Source organism: Oncorhynchus kisutch, linkage group LG12 (genome assembly GCF_002021735.2).
Source record: "Oncorhynchus kisutch isolate 150728-3 linkage group LG12, Okis_V2, whole genome shotgun sequence".
Taxonomy (NCBI): domain Eukaryota; kingdom Metazoa; phylum Chordata; class Actinopteri; order Salmoniformes; family Salmonidae; genus Oncorhynchus; species Oncorhynchus kisutch.
In genome coordinates, this window is record NC_034185.2 from 39918188 (window position 1) to 39945061 (window position 26874).

Genomic DNA, 26874 nt, shown 5'->3' on the forward strand with positions numbered 1-26874 from the left:
ACATCACTAGAGGGATATCTTCAACCACCAACTTACCATCCTGAGACAAGGCTGAGTATAGCCCACAAAGATCTCCGCCACGGCACAACCCGGGGGGGGGGGGGGGGGTGCGCCAACCCAGACAGGATGATCACATCAGTGACTCAACCCACTCAGGTGACGCACCCCTCCCAGGGACGGTATGAGAGAGCCCCAGTAAGCCAGTGACTCAGCCCCTGTAATAGGGTTAGAGGCAGAGAATCCCAGTGGAAAGAGGGGAACCAGCCAGGCAGAGACAGCAAGGGCGGTTCGTTGCTCCAGAGCCTTTCCATTCACCTTCCCACTCCTGGGCCAGACTACACTCAATCATATGACCCACTGAAGAGATGAGTCTTCAGTAAAGACTTAAAGGTTGAGACCGAGTTTGCGTCTCTGACATGGGTAGGCAGACCGTTCCATAAAAATGGAGCTCTATAGGAGAAAGCCCTGCCCTGCTTAGAAATTCTAGGGACAATTAGGAGTCCTGCGTCTTGTGACCGTAGAGTACGTGTAGGTATGTACGGCAGGACCAAATCAGAGAGATAGGTAGGAGCAAGCCCATGTAATGCTTTGTAGGTTAGCAGTAAAACCTTGAAATCAGCCCTTGCTTTGACAGGAAACCAGTGTAGGGAGGCTAGCACAGGAGTAATATGATCCAATTTTTTGGTTCTAGTCAGGATTCTAGCAGCTGTATTTAGCACTAACTGAAGTTTATTTAGTGCTTTATCTGGGTAGCCGGAAAGTAGAGCATTGCAGTAGTCTAACCTAGAAGTGACAAAAGCATGGATACATTTTTCTGCATCATTTTTGGACAGAAAGTTTCAGATTTTTGCAATGTTACGTAGATGGAAATAAGCTGTCCTTGAAATGGTCTTGATATGTTCTTCAAAAGAGAGATCTGGGTCCAGAGTAACGCCGAGGTCCTTCACAGTTTTATTTGAGACGACTGTACAACCATTAAGATGAATTGTCAGATTCAACAGAAGATCTCTTTGTTTCTTGGGACCTAGAACAAGCATCTCTGTTTTGTCCGAGTTTAAAAGTAGAACGTTTGCAGCCATCCACTTCCTTATGTCTGAAACACATGCTTCTAGGGAGGGCAATTTTGGGGCTTCACCATGTTTCATTGAAATGTACAGCTGTGTGTCATCCGCATAGCAGTGAAAGTTAACATTATGTTTTCGAATGACATCCCCAAGAGGTAAAAATATATAGTGAAAACAATAGTGGTCCTAAAAACGGAGCCTTGAGGAACACCGGAATTTACAGTTGATTTGTCAGAGGACAAACCATTCACAGAGACAAACTGATATCTTTCTGACAGTCACCAGTCTTTGGAATTTGGTTGAGGTTATTCCTTTGTGCAATGAAGAAGTAGGCCAACTAGGAACTGGGTACACTTTTGTGAGTTGCGCAAGACGTGAAAAGTGGCGCTGGTTTGTTTTCATTCCTGTATTGAACACAGATTGCCCCGTCTACAATTTGATCGATTATTAACGTTTAAAAATACCTAAAGTTGTATTACTAAAGTAGTTTGAAATATTTTGGCAAAATTTATAGGCAACCTTTGAAATATTTTGTAGTGACGTTGCGTTTTTTGTAAGCTGTTTTTTTCGGATCAAACAAGCTTTATAAATGGACATTTTGGATATATATGGATGGAATTAATCGAACAAAAGGACCAATTGTGATGTTTATGGGACATATTGGAGTGCCAACAAAAGAAGCTCGTCAAAGGTAATGCATGTTTTATATTTTATTTCAGCATTTTGTGTAGTGCCTGCAGGGTTGAAATATGCTAACCCCTTTGATTACTGCTGGTGCAGATGGTGCAGGCTATCAGATAATAGCTTCTTATGCTTTCGCCGAAAAGCATTTTTTAAATCTGACATGGCTGGATTCACAATGAGTGTAGCTTTAATTGAGTATCTTACATGTGTGATTTAATGATAGTATAGTATAGTTTATAGTATTTTATTTGAATCTGGCGCTCTGCATTTTCCCTGGCAATTGGCCAGTTGAGACATTTACGTCCCGCCTATCCCTAACTAGTTTTAAAACAAATATAGTGATACTGTACATAACTTGACATTTTTTCCATACGTGGGAGGAAAAGCAACCTTCCAATTAATGGCAATGCATTTATTAGCCACTATAAATACTAGGTTACACAGTTTCTACACAACAAACAAAAACAGGCAGAAGGGAGAATCTGTAGACATGCTGAGATTAACCTTTTGCGACTAGGGGGCAGTATTTTCATTTTTGGATAAAAATCGTTCCCGTTTTAAACGGGATATTTTGTCACGACAAGATGCTCGACTCTGCATATAATTGACAGCTTTGGATAGAAAACACTCTGACGTTTCCAAAACTGCAAAGATATTGTCTGTGAGTGCAACAGAACTGATGTTACAGGCGAAATCCAGATACAAATTCAATCAGGAAGTGATGCATTTTTTGATAGCGCTTCATGCCAATGACTCCTTATATGGCTGTGAATGGGCTATAAATGAGCTTACGCTTTCTACATATTCCCCAAGGTGTCTACAGCATTGTGCAACTTTTTACGCATTTATGTTGAAGAATAGCCGTAAGGGACCACATTGAACAAGTGGTCACATGATGGCTCCCGCAGAAAATCTTGCGTAAAGTACTGAGGTAGCCATTATTCCAATCGCTTCTAATGAGAAACCAATTGTCCCGACGGATATATTATCGAATAGATATGTGAAAAACACCTTGAGGATTGATTCTAAACAACGTTTGCCATATTTCTGTCGATATTATGGAGCTAATTTAGAAAAAAGTTTGGCGTTGTAGTTGACCGCATTTTCCGGTGGATTTCTCAGCTAAACTTGAAGAACAAACGGGAGCTATTTCGCCTACAAAAATAATATTTTTGGGAAAAAAGGAACATTTGCTATCTAACTGGGAGTCTCCTGAGTGAAAACATCCGAAGTTCTTCAAAGGTAAATGATTTAATTTGATTGCTTTTCTTATTTTTGTGGAAATGTTGCCTGCTGCTAGCAGAGCCTAGCATAGCATTATGCCATGATAAACTTACACAAATGATTGTCTACCGGTGGCATATTTTGACATTCTGAGATGACAGTGTGATTAACAAAAGGCTAAGCTGTGTCTCAATATATTTCATTTGTGATTTTCATGAATAGGAAGATTTTCTAGGAAGAGTTATGTCCGATGCGTTATGCTAATTAGTTTGAGGCTATGATTACGCTCCCGGATCCGGGTTTCAGAGTCACAAGAACAACATAGTCTTTGCCAGATTTCAGCCAGCCTTCACAAGACCACTACATATGAAAATATGTCTCCTTTAATGCTTTACACCTCAAGAAGAAGAATACAATTTCTGAGTGCATGTAATTCAGTTTCACTGGCATATAGTATGTTCTATGGAGGGTGTTAAACTGCAGTCATTTATGTCTGAGATCATATGAACATGACTGGGCATTCAAACGTATCTGTATCCATTCATCACCATCAATAACGTCTCCCAGGTGTTCCTCACATTTTTGTTTTACATGTTTTTTTGTCATCGGGAAAAGCCTCTATCAACCTTAAATACAGTTTGGAAATCAACTTTGGAGGTTTGTCAGACTGCCTTAAAGTAGCATCTGGCTTGTCCAGTGTTTGCTGGACAGAGAGTGTGTTGCATCTGCAAAAATCACTGCACCTCTGTCACAGACTGGTCTTCCCTGGCTGCCTGACTCTGCTGAGGCCACTGTCACCATCTGATCCTCCTAAAATGAGGCATGACAAATAATTACCTTGGTGTACATTTATACATTATATTATCCAAGAATAGAATCAATGGTTCAATAATTGAAATTACAATTTTTCCCAGATCCCAGACTGTAGCTTTAAACCTAAGCTGCTGTACTGTAGCTACTGTAGGTCTACCCATCAATTCAAGATGGAACTTTTTTATTTTACAGTTCATGACTTATCTGATATTGTCTTAGAAATAACTTTGTAAAATGTTATTACCAATTACTTTCTCTCTTCTTTATTTTAGTTAAATAAATATTTAAATAAATACCATTGCAAATAACAGCTGAACTGTTTAAACTAGATGATAGGAACACTGTGGACAATTTTCAGCAAGTTGCAACATTGAAATACAGAAATAAACACTTTTCCATAAACAAGGTCTAAATCATGTTTGTTGCACTCTGTAAGTATTATTTTTTCTGAACTGTTTAAACTAGATGATAAGAACGCTGTGGACAATTTTCAATAACAAACTAAAATTAAAAGTCAAAATGAACTGCCTGATTTATATCATGTTCCATGACAAAACACCTTAACTTCTCTGGGATATGTGGGATGGTAGCGTCCCACCTAGCCAACAGCCAGTGAAATTGCAGGGCACCAAATTCAAAACAACAGAAATCTCATAATTAAAATTCCTCAAACATACAAGTATTATACACCATTTTAAAGATACACTTCTCGTTAATTCAGCCACAGTGTCTGATTTGAAAAAGGCTTTATGGCGAAAGCACACCTTGCAATTATGTTAGGTCAGCGCCTAGTCACAGAAAACCACACAGCCATTTTCACAAAAGAAAGAAATAGCGTTAAAATGAATCACTAACCTTTGATGATCCTCACCGGATGGCACTCCCAGGACTCCATGTTAGACAATAAATGTGTGTTTTGTTCGATAAAGTTCATCTTCATGTCCAAAAACCTCATTTGAAATTGATGTGTTATGTTCAGAAATGCATTGTCTCAAACAAACATCTGGTGAAAGTGTCGAGTGCCACATCAAATTGCAGAAATACTCATCATAAACATTGATAAAAGATACAAGTGTTAAACACACAATTAGGGATAAGCTTCTCCTTAATGCAACCGCTGTGTCAGATTTCAAAAACGTTTTACGGTAAAAGCACACCATGCAATTATGTTAGGTCAGCGCCAAGCCACAGAAAAACATACAGCCATTTTCCAACCAAGGAGAGATGTTACAAAACTCCGAAATAGCTTTAGAAATATTCACTTACCTTTGATGATCTTCATTGGAATACACTCCCAGGAATCCCAGTTCCACAATAAATGTTTGTTTTGTTCGATATAGTCCATCATTTATGTCCATATGCCTCCTTTTTGTTTGCTCGTTTAGTACAGTAATCCAAAATGCACCAGGCGCAAGCACTAGGTCCAGACAAAAAGTCAAAAAGTTCCATTACAGTTCGTAGAAATATGTCAAACGATGTATAGAATCACAGCCGCGCACATGACTCACAACCGCGCGCATGACTTAGCTCATGGCATTCTGCCAGACCCTTAAGTCAAACAGCTCTCAATTCGCTCCCCCTTCATAGTAGAAGCATCAAACAAGGATCTAAAGACTGTTGACATCTAGTGGAAGCCTTGGGAAGTACAATATGACCCCATAGACACTGTATATTCGAAAGGCAATGATTTGAAAAACTACAAACCTCAGATTTCCCACTTCCTGGTTGGATTTTTTCTCAGGTTTTTGCCTGCCATATGAGTTCTGTTATACTGACAGACATCATTCAAACAGTTTTAGAAACTTCAGAGTGTTTTCTATCGAAATCTATTCTAGCTCTTGGGCGTGAGTAGCAGGCAGTTAACTCTGGGCACCTTATTATCCAAGCTACTCAATACTGCCCCCCAGTCCCAAAGAAGTTAAGACACATGGGAGTGTCTTGTTCAATTTATTCTTAACAGCAGATAAACTTAGACAATGTATGTCAATATGTTGGTATGAATAATTTGGGAGACAGGCGCAGGAATGCGTAAAAGGTATTTTATTTACAATAAAAAGGAGGGCATGCCGTGTAAAGACTCGGGGATGAAGACCAAACAAACACTATACAAAAACACAGGGTAGAAACCCAAACAAAAGAGCAAGGAGTACCTCTAATAAATAACACACGAGCACAATGATTAACACACGGGAACGAGACCCGTAATCATCTGCACAATCCACAATGGCACGAAAGCCAAAACACACAGCACAGGTACTCACACGCACCAATGGACATTGTAACAATAATCGACAGGACACTGGTAAACCAAGGGCACACTGATACAATTACTAATCACTGGGAATAGGGGCCAGGTGTGTGTAATGAAAGTTCCGGATCCGTGCCAATGTATCTAGAATGATACACAGGTGTTATGACTGTAGGTCATATATAGCCAGGTTAAACAATGTCTGTGACATGGAGTTATGGTGAAGTTATCACGCGCACACACACTTACACACATACACTGCACAGATTGTCACAGAAGTAACAGACAGCTTGAGAGAGAAAGACAGAGACAGGGAGGGCTAGGGTGGATTGTTTGCTTTGCTTCACCATGCATTATATCAAAATCAAGGGAAACAATTACATTTTTATCCAACACTGCCTTCTTTTTCATTTGTTAGTTTTATTTTCTCTTAGTGGGGGAATGTCCACTATGAGCCTGGCTCACACCCTCTCTTTTTATATGGCCAGGTCATAAAACCTGTATTTTCTACGCAACACATCGCATTCCAGAAACATTATACTTCCTCTGAGAGTGGAGTGTTGTAGTGGAAGGGGGATGAACCCAGGTAGTGTAGTGTGTCCAACACACCTGAGCCCAACCAGGCACACGACAGGAAGAGGGAGTCGCCATCCTCAAGTTAAGTGCTCACTTCCTGCTATTTTCTGACCATCTCTTGAAGCAGGAAGTCGTTGGAATGGAAAAAAGAGTGACCTCTAAACACGCGGAAGAGGGCCAACGTGCGAAAGTGGCGAGCTGAAGCAATCCCCAATGTGTGCCAGCCCAGACACCGATGCCAGTGAAAGAGGGGAGGGAGGGAGGGAGGGAGGGAGGGAGGGAGGGAGGGAGGGAGGGAGGGAGGGAGGGAGGGAGGGAGGGAGGGAGGGAGGGAGGGAGGGAGGGAGAGTGGGTTCATCATGCGCCCCTCCTGGGTCGCGTTTGGTGTGTCGGGCGGCACGAGAGGCAGGATGTTATGGTTTATTTAGCGCTATAGTGTGGGCGGCGTGGACAAGGTGCACGGTGCCCTCCACACTAGTCTCAACGTGATTTATGGCTGCGCTGGCAGACGCCTCTATCCACAGAGAAGTCTTTGAAAACACAGGGAGTATGTGCATGTTTGTGTATCTGAGTGTATGTGTGTGCATGTGGATGTATGTGCATGTGTGTGTGTGCACAGCGCTCTGTGTGAGTGCGTGCGTGTGTGTTTTGAAGGAAGCAGCTTTGTGGTCCATGAGCTGCTGTAACCTGTAGCTGAAGTGTACTTATACATAGCCCAACTGAGAATGGATGAGGCAAGGCTCTGATGAATTAAAACACAGCACAGAAAATGGCATCACATTAAGAGATAGAATATTGAAAACAGAGTATATTCAGCATATTCAGTACAAATTCAGTTCATTACAATATATGATCAGATGATTACGGTCATTGCCATTGGAACAAAAACAGAAAATATATGTTTTTATGCATAATTAAATTTATGTGCACCAAGCATTTTTAACATCACAGTCAACCAAACAAGTCCTGCAGGCTCTAGTTTTGCCCTGTGGAATTGTCAAGTGCAGCAAAGAACATCCCCATGGTGTTCTCGTGGTGATGGGAGGTGTTGGGTTTGTGCCATACCTAGTGTTTTCCTTGGTCAAAAAGCTCAATTTTAGTCTCATCTGACCAGAGTACCTTCTTCCATATGTTTGGAGAGTCTCCCACATGCCTTTTGGCGAACACCAAATGTGTTTGCTCATTTTTTTTCTTGAAGCAATGGCTTTTTTCTGGCAATTCTTCCATAAAGCCCAGCTCTGTGGAGTGTATGGCTTAAAGCGGTCCTATGGACAGATACTCCAATCTCCGCTGTGGAGCTTTGCAGTTTCTTCAGGGTTATCTTTGGTCTCTTTGATGCCTCTCTGATTAATCCCCTCCTTGCCTGTTCCATGAGTTTTGGTAGGTGACCCTCTCTTGGCAGGTTTGTTGTGATGCCATATTCTTTCCATTTTTGATAATTGATTTAATGGTGTTCCTTGGGATGTTCAAAGTTTCTGATATTTTTTTATTATAACCCAACCCTGATTTGAACTTCACAACTTTGTCCCTGACCTATTTGGAGAGCTCCTTGGTCTTCATGGTGTCGCTTGCTTGGTGGTGTCCCTTGCTTTGTGGTGTTGCAGACTCTGGAGCCTTTCAGAACAGGTGTGTATATATACTGAGATCATGTGACAGATCATGTAACACTTAGATTGCACACAGGTCGACTTTTTTAACTAATTATGTGACTTCTGAAGGTCATCAAAAAAGGTCATGGATGATAGGACACTCCAGTCTAGAGGTCTGCTGATAGCTAGCCCAAACATCCACACATGGGCTCAAAGCTCATGGGTGTATGTCAACTAGAAGAGGGGGTGCCAATGTTTAAGATAACAGTTAACAGACCATACTCTTGAAGAAATCTTCCGGTAACCCTGAGGAAGGTGTGTGTGTGTGGGGGGGGGGCATGTGTGTGTGTGGGTGGGTTAGTTTGTGTATGGGTTACTGTACCAGTCTAGTATGCCATTAGATGAAAGTGAATGTGTCTCCCATCCAATCCATTCCAATGTATTTTCCATAAAGTGTTCTTAGATTTAATTTGGCTTCTCTTTGATTTTAACACCCTTGCTTCTGTTATTGTAGAATATCTTAGCGGTTCCTTGTAATGTGGTTTTATGATATGGAGAAGCGAATACAACACCCCCGGGGAGCAGCACTTACCTCCCCGCCAACAAATATAATTACTGAGGATCACAAGAGCGAAAGCAGACCGCCGCCCGCTTAGCATTTTTTCTATCTCTGACACACGTTTGCCCGTGCAGGGACTTACTGGTGTTGGCACATGACAGACATGGTAAAAACAGCTAAATATGAAATACAGCAGCTGAGGTCTGGAGGTGGGTGGGTATGGAAAAGATAGAAGTCCAGTGTTTATATCCCCGCTGTGCGCCCAAAGCCTTCCCTCAACACTCCTAAATGGAGCAGCTTTGACACACCAAGGCAGGCACGCACATGGAGGCAGTGCGGAACTGGGCACTTATAATGCCTTAATAATCATATGGTTCACTGGCGGAGACGGTTGATCATGTCTTTGCAATCTGTAATAGACCCATAGTAAAACCATGCTTTAGGGGTAAAACCAGGGGAAAATATTGTTGGTCCCACTGACGTAAGTGTCACACCCTGATCTGTTTCACCTGTGCTTGTCTCTAACCCCCTCCGTCTCCACCCCCCCTTCAGGTGTCGCACATCTTCCCCATTATCCCCTGTGTATTTATACCTGTGTTTTCTGTCTGTCTCTTGCCAGTTTGTCTTGTTTGTTCAAGCCTACCAGATGTTTTTCTCTAGTCTCTTTTTTCTCTTTTTCCTCCTGGTTTTTGACCTTTGCCTGTCCTGACCCAGTACCCGCCTGCCTGACCACTGCCTGTCTCTGACCCTGAGCTTGTCTGCCGTCCTGTACCTTGGCCTCTGCTCTGGATTATCAACCCCTGCCTGCCATGACCTGTCGTTTGCCTGCCCCTGTGGTTTCAATAAACATTGTTACTTCCCACAGTCTGCACTTGGGTCTTACCTTGATTCCTGATAGTAAGATTTGATTAGTCTCCCACAGCACCGCATGTTTAGCCACAAAAGTGATATTTTTGAGTTGAAAGGTCAATATGAACAAAGTTGGTCTCTCCTGTGGGTGCTGTGCATGTTTTCAATGACATGAGAGTGCGTGCAGTCCCAAGAAGAGTCCCTCTCTGTGTGTTTCAGAGAGGGAAAGAGAGAACAGAGGTGGGGATACAGGCAGACAGAGACTGAAAGAGAAAGTGCTGAGGGGGCTCTTTGACTTTGAGCACTATAAGCCCCTATTTCATGGTGCCATTGTTTGTTTTAAGGATGTCGGCTGGGTTTAATGTAGTTCCAGGGCATTTCAGAGCGTGTCTCTGCCGAAGCACCTCCAAGGCTCGCAGTGCTCTTCGGTCCGCTGCCTCCCTGGCATAGATTCTCTTTGACTTAGCCCACACTCTGATAACAGTTGTTGTTTTCTCTTTTTTTTCATCTACCATGTTGATTTATTATTATGCATTTCAAGGTTAGGCTAAAGAGACACTCAACTATGTGTGTAAAAGCTTCCTGTAGTGCCAAAATTGAGATGAACATTTGCATTTCTAGCTGCAGTTGTGGCTCATAGAACAGCCGAAGATGTAAAGTAGATCATTGTAAGACCAATTAAGATGTTTAGAAAACATCTGCAATTTTAATGAAGGTTTGATTGAAGCCATGTTTGTTACAGCTTCAGTGAGCATTGTTTTAATTGCCCATTATTTCCAAGACATGTATTCTGAACTGGAAATCATGGTATCCAAATAACATGACACTTCTCCAGATACGAGATTGTGTTTATTTTTTCTTAGGCTATAGCACGTTATTCCCTATTATTACTTTTTAAAAACTCTTAAGAACCCCTTTAAAATAAAACTTTAGCCTAAAATGACATACCTAAATCTAACTGCCTGTAGCAAGTATATGCATATTCTTGGTACCATTTGAAAGGAAACACTTTGAAGTTTGTGGAAATGTGAAAAGAATTTAGGCAAGTCAGTTAAGAACAAATTCTTATTTTCAATGATGGCCTAGGAACAGTGGGTTAACTGCCTGTTCAGGGGCAGAATGACAGATTTGTACCTTGTCAGCTTGGGGATTCAAACTTGCAAAATTTCAGTTACTAGTCCAACGCTCTAACCACTAGGCTACCCTGCTGCCCCAATATAGTAGCACAATAGATCTTGTAAAAGATAGTTATTTTTTTGTACCATCATCTTTGAAATGCAAGAGAAAGGCCTTCTGCCAAAATGAGATATGTCTAAATTGTCTTGTTACTTACAACCTCATGCTAATCGCATTAGCCTACGTTAGCTCAACCGTCCCGTGGACGGGACGGGACACCCATCCCGAAGAAGTTTTAACTCTTATCAACAGGTAACATGTCAAATTGTGTTGGCAATTTGACATGCTACCTGTAGGTGGCAGGGAGCCTAGTGGTTGGTTGGGCTAGTAACCGAAAGGTCGCTATTTAGAATTTCCAAAAAATCTGCCGGTGTGCCCTTGAGCAAGGCACTTCACCCTAATTGCTACTGTAAGTTGCTCTGGATAAGAGCGTCTGCTAAATGACTAAAATTTAAATGTGTGCGTGTGTTTTTAAAATGTGTCCCACTCCTCTCAGAGAAGATTTGGAGAGACCTCGGATTGGATTATTCATCATGAAATAGGCCTTGGTTACAGTATCCAACAATTGAGGACCCCAAAACACAACCAAACCCTCCCAAACCCCCACACAGTGCTACGCCTACCCTCCTATATTCACCACCAATGCCCAGGGGTGAGGAGAGGCACTGTGTGATTTGGGGCATGGCTGGCCTGGTAGAAAAGCACAGTACCAGCTCTGGTATAACTCTGCCAGTCAGTCGTCAAAAGGAAAATGAGAGGGGCGCCACAAACCTCAGTCTCACTGTTATTCTGCCATTTAATCATAATGTGGACAATTCATTTGACTAGCCATTTTGTGGAGGTATATATCTCTCCAGTATATACAGGGCTATAGTCTGTGTTTACACAGGCAGCCCAAATCTGATCATCTGCCTCATTATTGGCAAAAGATATGATTGGGAAAAAGACTAATTATTGGCATAAAATCAGAATTAGGCTGCCTGTGTAAACACATCCTATAGACACAGATAGCAACGGAATAATCCTAAATTTTCCTCTTAGAAGTAATGTCTCCCACTCATTCCTAGCTACCGTCTCCTCTACTCTCTTCTCTTGAAACAATTCAGTTTTTTTTCCAAGGACACAGAACCTCTCTGGAACAAAACAGTTTTTAGTAGACTTAACTCTCTCTGCCTGTATTTTCCACAAATAGCACCTCTCTTTCCCCCTCTCTCTCTCACCCACTCTCTCTCTCTCCTCCATCTCTCTCTGATAATTTGTCTGACAACTGCGTCTTGTGAAAAGTGTGGAGCGTTGTGGTCAGACAATCATGTCATTATCTGATTGAGGTGCTTTTGTAAGCATAGGTGCTTAACAGGCTACTTCCACACATACTTTTGTCTGTTTATGTTGATAGCCTGATTCTAAGAATAATGGCATGATAGGTAGTTACTTGGGAAATCGTATTGCACTGGCTTAGTTTGTTTTTGTGTTATAAGCCGGTTGACATTCATGCACTAAGATTCTGGGGAATGTGTATGAAAAGGCTACACGTTTCTTATGATTCCAGACTCTGACATGGTTCCTTCTGATATTTTTTCATTTCTTTCTTTTAACTTTTTGCATTAAGTGTGTATTGTTTTGTATTGCTAGGTATTATTGCATTGTTGGAGCTAGAAACACAAGCATTTCGCTGCACCTGTGATGACATCTGCACATCTGTGTATGCACCAATAATCTTTGATTTGGTTTTATTAATAATGGAATAGATTACATTTGAATTATCATTAAATAATACAATAACAACAATATCCATAGAGTGAAATAAAAATATGCCATAATTACATGAAGTAATGTTTCGGTGAAATTGTGTCTGTAATATAGCATAATCATTATTATTATTGTTATTATAAATATTATACATTAATTATGCTTATTGTAATTAATCACCATCCAAAATGTTTCCCTCTTTAGGCCCATTGTTGGGCCAAATTAGTGAGGAGGGAAATAGGCCAGTGACCCACCTCAGCACTGTGGAATGCCTGCCTGCCCGGTTTGTGCGCGCGCCTATTACCATGACTGGCCAACAGATTATGGTTAAAAAAAATTACGTTGATAAAACCTCCGAGAGAAAATCATGTTGTCACTCTCTCCCTTAATGCCTCCTCCCATGTCGATACACCAACTTAAACCATAATAATAAATATGTCAATAAAGCACACTTCAGCGCGTAACGCTCAATTTATAAGCCTTGCAGCATCAAAGTGGTGATTCGGCGCACTCTATAGAAAGCCAAAATGAGTCTGAAATAAATAGGGTTGGTCTGGAATGGACCGAGATAAGAGGTGCCAGTGTTAACGAACACGTTTCCGCTACACCTCATCCGAGTCTTCCTTTTCCAAACACAGTCTTTAATGTCCCGGACTGTTTTTCCATGGAGTGTATGCACCGAGGGCACCATGGGGAGTTGAAGCCAAATGAGCTGGCCGAGTTGGGGAGCGGGGACCGGGACACCTGCTTTGAAAAAGAGACTCCAGACACTAAATTTGCTGACTTCATTGCAATTTATTCGTCCTCAAAAACACTTGCTTGCGACATGGAAAAGAGACGCGCCTTTCCTTTTTGGCATTTGACAGAGACATAGGAAAATCACAAGACTTCTCATTAAGCACATCAGAATCCTGTTTATGTCACGGATAGTTTTATTATAGCCGGCATAATGGACTGAAAAAAGTTGGACTGAAACTTTTCAGCTAAGGGTTTAAAAAACAACTCTAACTCCATAAAAATAGGTGCAATTTATAGCCTATTTGATTCAAGATAGCCCAGTCTCAGCTGATAAATGCTTGTTTATTTTCATAGGCATTAGACATAGGCTACATGATGATGATAACAATAATAATAATAACAACAATTTACACTTATTTTTAAAGCTCCTCTAGAAAAATACATTCAGGGGACATATATGTCTTCACATTGATGGATAGCCACATTCCTGATTCCTATGAAATCGTATTAACAGTGATATCAGTGCATGTGAAAGTAGCATCAGCCACAATAAGAAGTAGCCTACACTGTAACAGAACACTGCAAATTGTAGGTACATATGAGGTATTATCAAGAGTAAAATACTCTGAAACGGTTTACTGCAACATACTGTAAATTATGGTGCATTGTGGGAAAATGTTGTGGGTGGGGAAATACTTGCTGCTGTATTTCGAATGGTACTTTAATTCCATCCAACAGAATATGGTACACTGACATATCACATCTTTGGAGCAACGAAAACCTTTTGACCACTAGTTGGTGCATGGTATTATTGTGTATGGCTCATTAACATATTTTGAGGCGTGCCTGAGAATTGACCGATTTAACTCCAATGTGGATTTATAGTGCCCCATCAATTTGTATAGGGGACAGATTGGAGTGGCAGCAAGTCTTTAACCTTTAATGGTTTTGCCATGCATTTTGCCATGTCTTTTAGGTCTGTTTTGCCCTGTAGCCACTGCCAGTTTGGAAGCCTTTATTAAGGCCTCTAGAAGTGCAAGTGATATATATCATTCCTATACCTTAATGTGTAAACACTTTACCTAGAAGCCAACCTGCTTGCACCAATCCCTTGTAATTACAGTAAAATACTGTTAATACAAACCCCTCCCCTCAATTAATGTCATGAACTAATTAATTCCAATTACGGTAGCATTTACTTTTTTACTCTATAATACCGTCAATTTTAGGCATTGTAATGTGTGTCATTAGACAGTACTTTCTTTGATACTATCTTAATATTGCAGTAGGTGTACTATAATATGAAATACTGAATTTTACTTTCCATCGAGCTGCCTGTATGCTATTGTCAAATTCACAGTAACCCCTTTACAATGAGTGTATAACGCGGTATCGCGTCCATTATAAATCAATGTTGCAGATTGAAATTCGTGGACGCTCTGAAAAATTATTCGGCATAAAGAGGAGCCTGTTGAAAAATGTTTCAACACACGACTTAATAAACTATTAGAAATCATATATCAAAATAACAAATAATGCTATTCACACATTTGGATTGAAATATATAACCTATATTTTAATTTATGGGGGACATTTAGCCTCTAGTTATACTTACTATGAACACATATGGAACTAGGGCTAAAGACATTAGATTATTTTACAGAAGACCGGTTCAGATATTACATTTACATTTTAGCAATCTACTACAAACATGCGTGAGAATTGTACACTGAAATTCACTAGTCTATCAATCACAAATATGTTGAAGTGGATAATATGCCTATTCAGTTGATTAGGTGCTGGTTATTTATCACAGGTGTCTTCAATTAAAATATACAGAGGGTAAAAAGTAAGGCCAAGAATTGCAAAGAACAAAATGAAAACTTTCCGAAGGAAACCTCTTGCAAACTGAACGTCGTAACTAATTGCCTAAATGTCAAATGACAAATATAAAACATAAAATGTGAGGATTACGTAGCCTATAATTGATCATCTAAATTGCCCACTTAAATGCATATACGCTATACTAAAAGACACACATTGATATTTGCTCAGTAGTAAATATAGTATTAGCCTAATATGCAGTGAAACAGAGGGATGGAATTTTGTCTCACTCCGTGACAGAAATACCTGTAAATGAAATAAAATGTAACATAAACTCGTATTTGAAATGACTCTGGCCAGTGTTATCAGGCAATAATATAATGACATTTCCATGATATAGTGTATTCAAACCTTAGCGTGTTCGTCTGTGGTTGGTAAATCAAACCAGGATAGTGATATACCGGCACCATGCCTTTCTGAGCCCCTGCGCGCAGTTACGTTCAACCCCTGGACTCAGGAGACTCACAAAGTTAATTTTATCGTTGTTAAAAGGATAGTGTTGCACTAAACACAACTCAATCGGCCTAACCGAGACACGACAATGAATCTCTTATCGAAAGGCAAACTTGGAAATAAAAAACAAAATGAAACAATGTTGCGTAAAATTTTTGAGGAATGTGTGTCTTTAATGGACACCGTTTAAACAGTTTAAATGACATAAACACGTATTCAGGACATTTAAAATATAAATGTTGTGCCTTAAAAAAACTGCTATTATCACATATCCACAATAACATGTCCATAAAATGAATGTTCATGCAAACATTAGGCCTATTAACAGTATTGTAATGCCATAAGCTACTTCTCAATGAGGTTTTCTTACATATTAAATTATTTATTTGTAAACAAAATAAGATAATTTTTTGGTATGTTGAAGTCCCATTCCTCGGTCAAGTTCAGTGCATTGTACTCCTCCGTATACGACGGACGGTTCTTATTGGTAGGTGCGATCCGTTACATCACCAAGCGTATGACGCGCCGTCTTCCTGTTTCCTTCAGCTGTGTCTTAAAGTGAATCTTGTTGGTGGAGGAGAGCTCGAGCGTCGAAGCTCTGCATCGCGTGCGCCTCGGTCAAGCTGCTACGACATCATCACCAGTCGTTCACCCCTCGAGAGAAGATGACAGAGAGCGGAGCAAAATAGCTCTTGTATGTCTATTTTTATGTCCTACGGTCGCGCTCATCACTCACTTTACTCATACTCTTCCTTCCCTGAGAAATTATAATATTGAACGTTTCGCGGCGAAGCTTCCATAGCCGTATTCTTTTTTTCAGCAGTAAAAAAAACGGCCTTTCCCTTCATCTGCGGGTAAGTAAGTAACCTTGTCCTCAGATACCTCCCTCTTGTTCTTTTGCGTCGCGTGCGTTTGGTGGGCAGAAAAACAAAAACAAATCAAAAGATAAACAGCAGAATTTATTCTAATGAAAGACAACATTAGCTGTCTTTGACGATATTATTAGGCTGAATTGTTTTCTTTAACCTAAAGTGTGACTAAGTAGCTTCATTGTTATGATGTGCAGAATACTTTATTATTACAGATTATTTCTTACTTTTAAAAGTAAGTTACTGTCTTTTAAAATGTGTTATTTGTGAATAAATGTTTTTTTTAGCATATAGGCTAAAGACTTTCAAGGCTGTCTGACTTGGTTTGATTTGATCAAAGGCTGAAGTCCGTTATCTTTGAATCTGTGTGGGCTACACCTTCAAGTCTCGTATATGGTCTTTGTTGTGTGTAGTCTTATTCGTTCAGTGTATTACGCTTGTGAGTCGTTTCGATTTTAACAAGCTTGGTTTTATCACTATTAATATCTGATATATATAATATCAGATAAATGGAATCTACTCTTTGAATGTTTCAGTCTAGTAGTGGTTTAACTGTTTCCCTGGAATAATTATTGTGGTGATAGTGCCAAGAACGAGCAAATGTTGATGAGGGAAAAAGCGTCCAAAGTGCACATTATGGAGACAACAGGGATATTTGGCACAGACACACACAACCTGGTCATGGCTAGAAGGAAACAGCTTTTGTCAAATGTTATTATCATTATTTTCAATTTTAGCTAACCCTAACCCTTTTCCTGACCTTCTAATTCTCCTAACCTTCTGCTCTGCTGCCTAAGTTCTCCCAAACTGCTAAGAGAAGTCAAATCTGACAAAATCTGCGGCCTATCCCTCTGGGCACATACTGGTTGATTCAATGTTGTTTCCACGTCATTTCAATTAAATGATGTTGAACCAACGTGGAATAGAAATGTAATTGACATGATTGGGAGTCCCATAGGGTGGCGCCCAATTGGCCCAGCGTCGTCTCGGTTTGGCCGAGGTCGGTCATCATTGTAAATAAGAATTTGTTCTTAACTGACTTTCCTAGTTAAATAAAGGTTAAAAAAAAGTCAGACTTGCTTGAATAGTTACTTTGCCATGTTACAAATCCAAAGGGTTATGAACTTTTTTAAACCTTCATGGTGCCCCGTTCTCTCTCTCTCAGAGCTGTAAAGATCCCGGGAACAGACACAACTGCACCACCTATCACACTTTCACTAAAAAAACATGAAGACATGGCTAAAGGCCAATCAGACTTGTGAACATAATCCCTAGTTGTCTATTGCCGCTTTCCATGTTGTCTGTTGTCTGTAGCTTGTGAGGTGTGGAAACACTTTGTTGCTTTTATGGATTTTGTCTTGTTGCTTTTTGTGCTATGTTGGTTTGTCTGCATGCTACGTCTTGCTTGTCCAATGTTGCCCTGCGTGTGCTCACTGCTCATTGATTGTCTGTATTATTATTGTAATTGTTTTTAATAACCTGCCCAGGCACTGTGGTTGAAAATTAGCCGGCTGGCTAAAACCGGCACTTTTACTGAAACGTTGATTAATGTGCACTGTCCCTGTAAAAATACAAATAAACTCAAACTCAAACTCAAAATGAGCGAGGGGGGAGAGATGACCGTAGCTCATTGTTCAAATGCGCTCATATTTCCTTGAAATTGTTGAAAGGTATTCCAATAGACTGCGCATGGGCAATGGGGGTGGCACGTGTGCCATCGGAAACGACAGATGCTAGCGGCTTTATTTTCGAGCGACAATGACCTGGCCCATTGTTAAGCTCTTGTGGCACCCAAGTCAAAGTTTTCTTGGAGATATTTCACCCTCGTTTGAACTTCTGGAGATGGATGGATGGAAAGAGTTGAGCCAGAGCCATTTGTCATAACTAGACACAGACATGCTTTTAATCATTTTAATAATAGACCGACATTTGTTTAGTCTGTGTAATATATTTAATTTTGTCTTGCCAGACTTTGTTTCTGTAATGAGATAAAACAAATCTGTCAAGCTTCCCCAACCTTGTTTCTTCTTCATTTAGTTACACCAATAATGTGCTAAATAGTGTACATCTTACCGCAATGTTGCTCTTGTATTGCTTAATAATACAGTAATAAGCCTATCTCAAACAGTTTCCATCTAAAATTGTGTGTGTGTGTGTGTGTGTGTGTGTGTGTGTGTGTGTGTGTGTGTGTGTGTGTGTGTGTGTGTGTGTGTGTGTGTGTGTGTGTGTGTGTGTGAGAGAGAGAGCGAGAGAGATGGTGGAGAGTGTGAGAGAATGTGAGTTTGTGATTATTAGAAGAGAAAATTATGCTTGTTATGCATGGTTACTTATGGCATCAATTACGTTGACATATATCCTATAGGTGATTTTTACTCCCAGTTCAACTAAGTGACGGGGGTTACTTTATAGACGGAATGGGCTCAGATTATAAATACTTTTACACTGGCCCCATTTTTATATTAGACGCTGAGTGGTTTGAGCAGAGATCTAAACATTTGTTTAAAAAAATTACATTCTCCCTCAAAATATGTCTTGACAAATGAGTCAAAACACTGATCAGTAACAATATGAGCTGTTGATGAACATTTAGATATACCTATATACATCTATATTTTGTCAGTTCAAAATGTCTTTGACAGTCTATTTGCATTGTCAGTTTTATTGCACTAAAATCCTAAATAGTGTTTGACAGATTTAAATGAATGTACTCTACTCTCCAGTAAGAACTCACACAATTGTCAAGCGTAGAAAACACTATTCACCCTATACATATATGTTATTAATATAGATTTCCTATTAGATTGTCTCACCGCTGTTCTGCTTAGCAGGGCTTTAGTGGTCTTTAAAGGATCAGGCTTTGAGTAAAACGACTCGCCAGGATGAAGTCTTATTATCTTACACAGTATTGTCTGCACAGATAGACAATAGTTGAGATTTGGAAGGAGGAATTAAGGAATATTAAATAATGTAACAAAATAATTCTTAAATTTTACATAAAAGTTTGAATTTTTTCTCTATTGCCAGTAAATGTTAATTCATTCTGTAAATATACTGAATAAAAGTCCTACACCTCTGATGATGACATGCGTAGTTGTCAGCCGATGCTTACAACGGGGTTCTGATCCCGCTGGATGGTGACAAAATATTTGTCGTAGTGCTTTAAGTTGCTTCTTCAATCAGGGCGCATTCAGTCAGTAAAATATAAGAAGCAATCTGCAAATAGGTTTTATTGTTTGAGGCACTTGTTATTATAACACTTTAAATGGGTGTGATATGTGGTTTGGATGAATACACTTCCTGTACTTTCTGGTCATTCAATTTGATTTCAGTCACTTTTTGACCGCTCCCTTTTGATTTGAACAAAACATTCTATACATATTTGCCCAGTATAGAAGGGGTCAGAAAGTAAGTTCTTGGAACTGAATGCCAAAACATTTAGGAGATAGCGGTGCCCAACCCTACCATGAGACATCCATGTCTTCATCACTGTAAAAGATAAACGGTTAAGTTTTATATAATTTAAAAGCTTACAAACAGGGTTGCCAAACTATTTTATTATTTCTTGTTTTTTTTACTTTAAACATCAATTATCAAAAAAATTATACGTTGAACATCATCTGAGGTGTTTGTGTTGTGCCCACCATAGGTTGAGAGACAGCATGTCTTAAACTTTCAAAATTTGGTAGCACAAACCTGGTTGGTCCACACATCAGAGAATGTTGACTTTAATGGGAATATCAGTTATTTTAAATTACACTGTCAATGTTCCATGGACAACCTATTGAAATCATATACATATAGATAATAAAATAGACATCCCCATTTAAGTTGACATTCAACATTGGGTGGACCAGCGGCCATCTTTGTGGTTGTAACTGGAAGTTCAAATTTCAATTCAATTTAAATGTAAATGATGTACCAGCTAGATTCCAGTGATCCAAAAGGATATACAGTGGGGCAAAAAAGTATTTATTCAGCCACCAATTGTGCAAGTTCTCCCACTTAAAAAGATGAGAGAGGCCTGTAATTTTCTTCATAGGTACACTTCAACTATGACAGACAAAATGAGAAAAATAAATCCAGAAAAACACATTGTAGGATTTTTAATGGATTTATTTGCAAATTATGGTGGAAAATAAGTATTTGGTCACTTACAAACAAGCAAGATTTATGGCTCTCACAAACCTGTAACTTCTTCTTTAAGAGGCTCCTCTGTCCTCCACTCGTTACCTGTATTAATGGCACCTGTTTGAACTTGTTATCAGTATAAAAGACACCTGTCCACAACCTCAAACAGTCACACTCCAAACTCCACTATGGCCAAGACCAAAGAGCTGTCAAAGGACACCAGAAACAAAATTGTAGACCTGCACCAGGCTGGGAAGACTGAATCTGCAATAGGTAAGCAATCAACTGTGGGAGCAAATATTAGGAAATGGAAGACCTACAAGACCACTGATAATCTCCCTCGATCTGGGGCTCCACGCAAGATCTCACCCTGTGGAGTCAAAATGATCACAAGAATGGTGAGCAAAAATCCCAGAAGCACACGGGAGGACCTAGTGAATGACCTGCAGAGAGCTGGGACCAAAGTAACAAAGCCTACCATCAGTAACACACTACGCCGCCAGGGACTCAAATCCTGCAGTGCAAGACAGCTTAAGCCAGTACATGTCCAGGCCCGTCTGAAGTTTGCTAGAGAGCATTTGGATGATCCAGAAGAAGATTGGGAGAATGTCATATGGTCAGATGAAACCAAAATAGAACTTTTTGGTAAAAACTTAACTCGTCGTGTTTGGAGGACAAAGAATGCTGAGTTGCATCTAAAGAACACCTTACCTACTGTGAAGCATGGGTTGGAGACATCATGCTTTGGGGCTGTTTTTCTGCAAAGGGACCAGGAAGACTGATCCGTGTAAAGGAAAGAATGACTGGGGCCATGTATCGTGAGATTTTGAGTGAAAACCTCCTTCCATCAGCAAGGGCATTGAAGATGAAACGTGGCTGGGTCTTTCAGCATGTCAATGATCCCAAACACACCGCCCGGGCAACGAAGGAGTGGCTTCGTAAGAAGCATTTCAAGGTCCTGGAGTGGCCTAGCCAGTCTCCAGATCTCAACCCCATAGAAAATCTTTGGAGGGAGTTGAAAGTCTTTGTTGCCCAGCAACAGCCTCAAAACATCACTGCTCTAGAGGAGATCTGCATGGAGGAATGGGCTAAAATACCAGCAACAGTGTGTGAAAACCTTGTGGAGACTTACAGAAAACGTTTGACCTCTGTCATTGCCAACAAAGGGTATATAAAGGTATTGAGATAAACTTTTGTTATTGACCAAATACTTATTTTCCACCATAATTTGCAAATGAATTCATTAGAAATCCTACAATGTGATTTTCTCATTTTGTCTATCATAGTTGAAGTGTACCTATGATGAAAATTACAGGCCTCTCTCATCTTTTTAAGTGGGAGAACTTGCACAATTGGTGGCTGACTAAATAATTTTTTGCCCCACTGTATATGTCCATTCTATGAATTCTATTCTATGACTGAAATTATACCCACCCTGAACTCAAGAGTATTCTGTGTCTCAAACGATTGCAGGCACAACACTAACACCAAATATGATGTAAAATCATGTCTAATCTACAACATGGGAAAATGGAAAATAATCTTGACTCCATGCATTTCTAGATAATTGACTTTAAACGTAAAAAAAATGTACATATTTTGTATTAAAACTTTTTTTTTCACGAAATTACAAAACAAAACAACCATGTTTGTAACATTTATAAAAAAATGGCATAAAATTCAACTGTTTATATTTTCAAGTGATGAAGGAATGTATGTCTCATCATAGGATTGGATGTGCAAAATGGTTCAACTTTGAACACCTATCTCCAAATATTTTTGACATTCAAGTCCAAAAGTAACTTTCTACCATCGGCAAATATGTATAGAAAGTTTTGTTTAAATCAAAAGGGATGTGGTCAAAATGTGATTGAAATAAAATTGAACAACTCTACATCCACGTAATGAATTGCTTTGGGTATGGGCAACTTCTAATCTAAATGACTAAAATGTAACCTAAAATGTAAATGACCTACAGATGACTTTTGGAGAAGAGATTGTAATTAAGTAAGAAAGGAGTTCCACTGAGTTTACTGTGTCTTTGTGGTATTCTTAATCCAATCTCAGCCTTTCTCTTTAGTCTTTTGACTTAATGGTTTTCTGTACCGGCTTGAAGCCGCACAAACATGGAAATGAGGAAAAGTGCTTAAGTAATTATCATCATTTTATGAAGCTTTGTGTTGCGTGGGAACTGGTTCAGTGTTGCGCAGGCAGGCAGTGTGGAACAGGGGACAGACAGAGAAAATGTAGGGTGCGTGTGAAATGGCACCCTATACCACGGTTTCAGAAGCAGGACAAGACACCCTATTTTTGTCTGATGACTTGACACAAGGGGCATGTACATGATAGGCCTATCTGGTTCATATGATTATGATGTTCATAATGCTTCTTGACAGTGCCACAAAGTGTATTTTCTTAGTCCAAGTAAAGTGACACAGGATGGTCATAATTCTTCATGCGGTGTCATGAAGTGTATTGTATTTTATTTGAAATGTAATGAGAAAAAAAACATGTCTGTGAAGAATTCATAACAACAACAAAGGACTTAAGAAATACATTTTTCAAAACGAAGGAAAACTTCTTGACAGGGGAAAACACATTAGAATAAATATGGCTTTTGACACTCTTATGTTGTTGTCATAACCAGCCATAAAATAACACAATATATGTCACAACAGGTGTAAATATATCGCCATGACAGTTTTATGACCACGTTTCCTTTATGTTTTCATTCTACAGGTGTCATTCAGTAGTGGTGCTAGAGGAGTGGCTTTGTGGGATATGGCCCAATAGCAGCAGACCGTGATGCCGGACCATGACAGCGACTCCTTCCTGAGCAGACAGACCAAGAGAAGACGAGTGGACATCGGGGTGAAGAGGACTGTGGGCAGCAACGCATCCAACGCAGCAGCAGCAACCACAACAAGCGCCGACATCGCCCATGCCAAAGCAGCAATCTTCGGTGCTATGAACTCTCTCAACTCCCACCACCATGGCTCCGATGCAAACTCCATGGACTGCTCCATGGTGCAGCCGCACGGCCACGCTGGGGTCGTCACAGCAACCAACAGCGAGTCCAAGTCCAACGTACTCCGGAAGCTCCTGAAGAGAGCCAACTCGTATGAAGACGCCTTCCCCGGCGCCACTATCATCTCCCAGCTCATCAAGAGCAACATGGCCAAGAACGGAAGAGGAGAGAGAGGGGAGAGAGGAGATAGAGAGGATGGGGGGTTCCCCAGGTCGGGCCTCTCCAGTGGGGGTTCCGAAGCCCCCCAGGAGGACGCCTGCAGTAATTCGTCCCAGGACAGCCCCCAGGAGTGCCTTTCCCCTTTTGGCCATCCCCCGGCTCTGGGCGCCTTTGACCTAGAGCGCCTCAACGACGAGCACCTCCGGGCCAAGCGTGCCCGAGTGGAGAACATCATCCGGGGCATGAGCCACTCACCCGGGGTGGTGGTGCCCACACGCCACCTCGGAGAGCGGGACCACGAACTGGAACAATGTGGACGGGAGAGAGAGCGAGAGATGGACGGTGACAGGGACAGAGAAATGGAGATGAACTGCCCCCTACAGCCGCCCAGCCCCAGGGGAGAGGTGTGCAGCCGGGAGAACAAAAGGAAACAGCGCCTGCCCCAGCAGCAGCAGCAGAGCTTCACCCAGCTGGTGTGCCAGCGTAAAGAGCAGAAGCATGAGGAGCGCAGACAACTGAAGCTGCAGCTGGAGGACATGCAGAAGCAGCTGCGCCAGCTGCAGGAGAAGTTCTTCCAGATCTATGACTCCACCGACGACTCGGAGCATGACCTGGCCCATGACCCAGGCAACATGTCTGAGGACAGCGCTGGGAGGTCTGATGCTGGAGGAGATGACCGGACAGACCGTTCCGACAATGAGATGTCAGACCTGGATCCGGGACACTTCCTGGACCGAGCAAGGGCGTTGCTCCAGGAGCAGGCCCTGCTGGCTGAGGGGGACAAGCTCAGGAGAGAGGGGCTGGTCTGGGGGAAAGGTCCTGGTCAGGGCCCCTCCTCCTCCATGCACCATGCAGAGGGCAAGCTGCTGGCTGAGACGTTGAAACAGGAGCTCAACTCGGCAATGAACCAGGTGGTGGACACAGTGGTCAAGGTGTTTGCCAAGCCCCCTCGCCCCACACCACCCCAAGTCTTCCCTCCCCTCCCCATGCTCCCAGAGAGGTTTGGTGTCAACGTCAAGGGCCCCAACTTCCACACAGCCAACCAGCGCCTGCAGTGCTTTGGCGACGTCATCATTCCCAATCCCCTGGATTCGTTCGGCAGCATACCTGTGCCCGGCGCCAATGACCAGACGGAGGCGCTGCCCCTGGTGGTGAGGAAGACGCAGACGGAGCACCATCACCAATCCTCAGCCGTGGGCGCCCACGGGGGCCATCACCACCCCTCCCTGCACCCCTCCTCCCTCTCTACCTCCATGGGCTTCAGCCCCCCTTCTTTCCGCCACCCCTTTCCCCTTCCTCTCATGGGTTACCCCTTCCAGAGCCCTCTGGGCCCACCCTCCGGCGGTTACCCAGGGAAGGACTGTTCCTCCCCAGACTCCATGGACCTGTCCAGGGAGACCACCAGCCTGCGGACCAAAATGTCATCAGGGCATCATGTGGGGCACCACCACCGGTCTTTCTCTCCGACCAACCCTGGGAGCACTGCAGAGGGGCTCTCCCTGTCCCTCATCAAGTCAGAGTGTGGAGACATGAGCGACATGAACGACATCTCACCATACTCAGGCAGCACCGTATCCTTCACCACACAGAGAGAGGGAGGGAGGTGGGGAGGGAGGGAGAGAGAGTTAGAGATGCTATAGAAGGGCTGGTTGTTCATCTTTGTTTAAAATATTGTTATGATGACTATTGCATATTATTGCTAAATCAGCACATTTATTTTATTTTCAGTTCTCTCTAAAACATCCCTTTTTTTATTTGATCATATACCTTTTGCTCTACTAATTGGTTGAAAGCACTCTAGTCACTCTACCATTGGTCAGATAATGTCTCCACAACATTTATAGCCCTGATTCCCATTTGAAACATGACTGAAAGAGACAAACGCTACAGAAAGCTGAGGTTAAGCACAATGGCTCTCTGTACTGATAGTTTAACCCCTGTGTACCTCAATCATGGGCTGCAGATAAAGAGGTAAGGTAAGGTACCTATGGGAGGATCACAGTCAACCAACTGGGACTGGGCCTAATAGCCTCAACTGATCCATTCAGTTTGCCCTGTTTTTCCTATATAGGCTACCTCCCTACCCCTCTACCATTCAGAACTGTCTTTGCAAAGACCTTTCACTCATGAAGCCTCCGTAGCAGTTATTTTGCGTGATCACTGTCACTGAAAATGTTATATCAATGACACACACGACACACATGTACAGTGTACACTGAGTGTACAAAACATTAAGTCCACCTTCCTAATATTGAGTTGCAAGCCCCCCTTTTGCTCTCAGAACCGCCTCAATTTGTCAGGCATGGACTCCACAAGTTGTTGAAAGTGTTCCACAGGGATGCTGGCCCATGTTGACTCCAATGCTTCCGATGGCACACATACACAATCCATGTCTCCAATGTCTCAAGGCTTAAAATACCTTCTTTAACCTGTCTCCTCCCCTTAATCTACACTGATTGAAGTGGATTTAACAAGTGACATCAATAAGTTATCATTGCTTTCACCTGGATTCACCTGGTCAGTCTATGTCATGGAAAGAGCTGGTGCCCTTAATGCTTTGTACACTCAGTGTATCTATGGTCTAACAGGCTTGGACATGTTTTGGCTGAGATTCGACAGAGAGCATGTTTTTTTTTTTACTTGACTGTGTCTAAAAGTTAGACATTGACGAAAGCATCTAACATGGATGCTACTGTATGGCTACTGTATGTTAGTGCTGATCTATGTCTGTGTAATGATCACCTCAGGGTTCGGCCTTTGTGTGTGTGTGTGTGTGTGTGTGTGTGTGTGTGTGTGTGTGTGTGTGTGTGTGTGTGTGTGTGTGTGTGTGTGTGTGTGTGTGTGTGTGTGTGTATGTTAGATAGGGTTCGCCTGAGGACTCAGTAAAGATGTTTATTTATGGCCACCTGTGTCTTATCATCCAACATTGTAAAAACAAACAATCATTTTAGTTTCTTTTCTATTTCTTTCTCGTTTCATAAATATCTGTCAACAGCCCGGGGAGCTTTCAGCAGTTGCTTGGCACCCAAATACTTTAAAAAAAGGTTTCTTTCTCTCCCGCTCCTCCCTTTCTTTTCTTTGAAA

At 41.5% G+C, this 26874-nt stretch overlaps 1 protein-coding gene across 1 annotated transcript in view; it reads left to right on the plus strand.

Moving 5' to 3' along the window:
* The first annotated feature begins 16120 nt into the window (after positions 1-16120).
* Positions 16121-26874, plus strand: part of LOC109900994 (prospero homeobox protein 1) — a 47570-nt gene continuing 36816 nt past the window's right edge. The window contains exons 1-2 of the mRNA XM_020496949.2: positions 16121-16460; positions 23343-25361. Coding sequence (XP_020352538.1) covers positions 23409-25361 — 1953 coding nt within the window. The 5' untranslated portion in view covers positions 16121-16460; positions 23343-23408. The remainder of the gene's footprint in view (positions 16461-23342; positions 25362-26874) is intronic.